Genomic DNA, 4,492 nt, shown 5'->3' on the forward strand with positions numbered 1-4,492 from the left:
GGAGGGGCGGCGGCGGGGTGAGCCGGAGGTCCCGGGGCCGTGAGCGAGGGGCGAAGGCGGGTGGCCCAGAAGAGTCGGGCACCGGGCAGCACCCCACCGTACCAGGCTGCGCAGATTGTCCTCCAGAGACTGCACCGTGAGCGCAGCGGTCCCGGTCAGCGCCCGGCGAGTAAAGTCGACGCTGCAGCGCAGGTGCAGGTGCTTGGTCCGGCAGACGGAGGCCGGAGAGGCCAAAGAACAGGTATCCACCACCTCGGGCATGGCTCTGGGGGATCCCGGCACACCGATCCGCACCCCAACACTCGGCTGCCACACTCCGACTCGGAAGGGGAGGAGGAGGAGGGAGGTAAAGGGGGGGACTTGCGGTGCACGCTGGGAAAGGAAGTTTCCTAAAGTCGGGGGAGAGTGCGGAACGGCGGGGATGGAACTACGAATTCCATGGTGCCGCGCGGCAGGGCGTGAGCTGGGCTCGCTGGGAGCGTGTGTGCGGGGGGCAGTGACGGGGACAGGGATTGCTCCTGGAGGTGGAGGAGGAGGAGGAAGAGGAGCGGGGGTATGGGGCAGTTAGAGGAAGGGCGGGCCGAGGGACATGATGAGAAGTGGAGCGGGGAGGTCAAACTGAACGCTTCCACTTTAGTTCCCTTCAATGTCGGTGGGAGCCGCGATGGCAACAAAGAATGTCAGGCCTATCGGAAGCTGCAGATGGTGCCAGCAGCGGGACGGAGGGGAAAGTATAAGAGGCCTTTCGGAGGAATACTCCCTGTGCAACTCCTCGTTAGTATAGTGGTGAGTATCCCCGCCTGTCACGCGGGAGACCGGGGTTCGATTCCCCGACGGGGAGGCACGGAATTACATTTTCGTCGTTGGTCATAAAATTTACATTTTAAATACTTTTGTGGCGGACTTACTATATTGGCAACCGAGTACAAGTAAGCTCAGATCCGTCAGGTTTAATACTTATTATGTACATTTCCGGGCCCTGGAGATCTAAAACGGAGAAAGCCGCCGCTCACGTCTTCGAAACTGGAATGCGACAGTTGGATGGTACGGTGGCCGTGAGGTGGCCGTGACGCGAACGCACAGCGGAGCCTAAGGTGAGGGAGGACCGCAGGTGTTTGCCTTCAGGGGGGCCTCAGAGTTGGAACTGGCGAAGTCCCAAGAGGATGGGCCTCAAAGGACCTGACACAGCTGAGCCTCTCATCCGCGTGCACGGACAGGGAACCGCGGAGGAACTTTAAGCAGAGAGTGTCCTACAGGTCAGGTCCACGTTATAAAGAGAGCACCGGTGTTCACAAAATGAAGATGAGGGGTCAAAGCCAGAGGCAGGAAAGTCAGGACACTGTTAAAATAGTCCAGGCACAAGATGCTGGGCCTGGCATAGGAAAGTAATGAGTAAGGATAGAGAGGAAGGAATGAATGGAATTGAGATTGGAAAAGAGATTGAGAGGAGCTTAAGGTCACTCTCAGGTCTTTTGGCTTCAGTGGCTGGGTGATCATTGGATAGAGAGGAAGGAATGAATGGAATTGAGATTGGAAAAGAGATTGAGAGGAGCTTAAGGTGACTCTCAGGTCTTTTGGCTTCAGTGGCTGGGTGATCATGAACCAGAGGTGATAGACTACAGGAAGAGGACAGATTTAAGGGTAAGATGCTAAGTTCAATTTTGGACATATGGAGTTTGATAACCTATGGGAGTCAAAGCAGAAATGTCCATGAGTCACTTGGATAATTAAGTCCATAGCTCTGGGGAAGTGTCATGTAGATATGAGAACATCACATAATATGGTGGAGGAAAACATGACAGTGGGTGAGCTCAACCCAAAGAGGGTGGGTAAAGAAAAGAGTAGTAAAAACAGCTTGAAAGCTTGGGAGAACACCAGAATTTAATTTAAAAAAAAAAAAGGCTAGAAGAAGAGGAGCCCATGAAGTAAACTAGAAAAAGCCAAGCAACAATGTCAAATGCAGCCCAGAGGGCCATTAAAATAAGAAGAGAAAATTCTCAGTTGGTTTTGGCAGTTGGGTAGGGGATGGGGTGGTGGTTTTGCTGACTGTTGTGGTTTGGTGGAATGTGTAATGGATTGAGCAATGAAAGAAATGCTTGGCCAATGTGAGAAAGGAAGATAAAAAGGGTAGCTAGAGAGGAACACAGCATTGAGAAAGTGTTATTTAGATGTATAGGTGAAAGGGTTTCTGGAGAAGGAGAAAGATTTAAGATTTGAAGATTTAAGAAGTGTGGGGGGTAGTCGCAGGATTGAGCATGCTGGTACAGTTTAATTCTCTATCAAAAGTGATCTAATAATTAAATTTGGTTCTATCAACAGAAAATGATGCTATACATTTGGGTATCCTTGTGTTGGCCCCCGCAAGCCAAAAGAAAACAAAGTAGAACAAAAATATCCCAAACTATGAAATTCATTACCTTACATGTGTATAGGTCCTAATTTCATAGGGCCTAAGAATCTATGACATGGTCAACATTTGTGGACGTTTTTTGAAATCACCAAATCTAGGGTGACAAATATGATACAATACAATTGATTTAGTCAAATAATATACAAATTATCTTTCTTACCTAGTATGGAGAAAGGATAGTCTATTTAATAGAAAAGAATATCGTTATCTCCTATTATTGATATACTAGGAACCCACATGGTTCATGCCACTTGTGTTAAAGAAAAGATATCCACAGAAACCACAAATGAATTCCTCAACTGATTAACAGATTAATCAAAAAGTAGACATACAGTAGGAATTTTTTTCCTAAGATACCACCAACCCCCAAATATAGTGTGTACAAAATTAGCAAGTCCCAAATAATGGGGGTGTTATTTATATACAACAGTGGACTGGGAATGGTTTTAAAAAATGAGGCCTTCCAGTTCATCTATAAAATAAAGATAATATCAGGGTCTGTCTACCAAAGGAGACTTTTTTAAGGATGAAAAAGATTATCTATATAAAGTTTTGTGAAAAGAAATAGTACATATATTTATAGGGCCCTATGAACAGAAAGTATTCCAGCCCTGCTTCTCACCTGGAAAAGTTACTTAATCCCTCAGTCTCCGCAGGATAATTGAGGTACCTGTGCCTCATGGCATTGTTGAAAAGATGAAACAAGATAGTGTCTGTGAAGTGCTTCGCACTGTGCTTGGTATACTGCAAGCATTTGATACGTGTTAGCTAGTGTTATGGCTATTGGTTTTTATTTTGTCTATTTTGATAATTTTAGTATTTATTTTTTCTTGTTTTGTTAGCAAGAGCTTTTAGGAAAGCCTGGGAAATGAGAAGCAACCAAGGTTTGTTCAGCAAAGCAGGTCATGATGAATTCGATGTCTAAAAAGGAATTGCAGCAATTAGCAAAGATCATATGTTTTGAAATGCATTTACAGGAAATTTCCACTGGAACACTAATACTTGCCTTAAAAGGGTATAAAGTCTTCAAATTGTTTTCCCCACTTACTTTACAAAGACCTTTTTTTTCCCTTTAAATATTTAATGAAATTTTCAGATATTTATTATATGCATTCTACTACACTGTGCTACCTGGAAGGCTCTATGCTACTTGTTGGATAATTTACACTCTGTCCCCAGCTATACTATTGACCTAAGATAGCATGATGTTCAGATGAAGGCCAAGGCCCAAGGAGAACTATACATGAAGTTCTAGAGGGACAAGTTCTATCCCTTTGGGGACTATCAGGAATAACTTCATGGATGATATAGGATTTGAGATGTAGATTGAAGAATGAACAGGATTTTAATAGGAAAAATGATAGGATTGAGCATGGGGCCTGGAGGATGGGCAGCTTTCCAGGTGGACATAGCAGGAATCAAGGTATGGGGCCAGAAGCCAGAGATGGGGAAAGAACAATTCTGGGGGTACAAGATCCCACAAGTTAATCCCATGCTGTCACACACTCCTTAATAATCTGCCTCTCTTCTTTCCTCTCCAGATTATACATTTGGTATGACAGAGAACACTAGTTGTCCCCCAATATCTGTATTTCTTTTCATTCTTAGTAGTAAAACCTTCACGTTTAGCTGGACACACGGCTACCCGGAAGAAGACTATATTTCCCAGCCTTCTTTGTAGTTAGTCCATGTCATTAAGTTTTGACCAATAGGATGTAAGTGGAATTGTTTATTATGACTTCTAGGAAGTGTCCTTAACAGGGACCTTTTTTTTTTTTTAACCCTTTCTTTATTTGTTATCTGGAGAGTAGACTTGATGGCTAGAGCTCTAACTGCCATGTTGTACCATGAGGTTGGAGCCATCTGCTAGGGGTGGTGAGCCACCAGATAGGAGGAGTCATGAGCTGGAAATAGCAGGTCTCAGAGGATCATGGAATCCTCATGTGGACTGATAAACTGCCACTTTGTTTAAGACAGTGTTATTTTGAATTTTCTGTCATTCATGGGGAACTCAAGTCTATACTAACACACCTAGCTTCCGTTGAGTGAATTTATCAGTTTTGCCCTGGTACTTGCCCTTGT

The 4,492-nt window shown here is 44.8% G+C and overlaps 1 protein-coding gene and 1 non-coding gene across 3 annotated transcripts in view; one reads left to right on the plus strand and one right to left on the minus strand.

The window, feature by feature from the left end:
* LTA4H (leukotriene A4 hydrolase) overlaps window positions 1-383 on the minus strand; it is a 37,455-nt gene extending 37,072 nt beyond the window's left edge. The window contains exon 1 of one of the 2 annotated variants that reach the window (XM_008569058.1): window positions 103-383. In XM_008569058.1, coding sequence (XP_008567280.1) covers window positions 103-261 — 159 coding nt within the window. In that variant the 5' untranslated portion in view covers window positions 262-383. The remainder of the gene's footprint in view (window positions 1-102) is intronic. The other variant, XM_008569059.1, reaches the window with a different exon arrangement.
* A 386-nt stretch (window positions 384-769) lies between these two features.
* On the plus strand, window positions 770-841 carry TRNAD-GUC. The gene has a single exon. It is a non-coding gene; the product is annotated as a tRNA-Asp (tRNA).
* Window positions 842-4,492: the final 3,651 nt, after the last annotated feature.

The sequence above is a fragment of the Galeopterus variegatus genome, unplaced genomic scaffold (genome assembly GCF_000696425.1).
Source record: "Galeopterus variegatus unplaced genomic scaffold, G_variegatus-3.0.2 Scaffold461, whole genome shotgun sequence".
In the NCBI taxonomy this organism is placed as follows: Eukaryota; Metazoa; Chordata; class Mammalia; order Dermoptera; family Cynocephalidae; genus Galeopterus; species Galeopterus variegatus.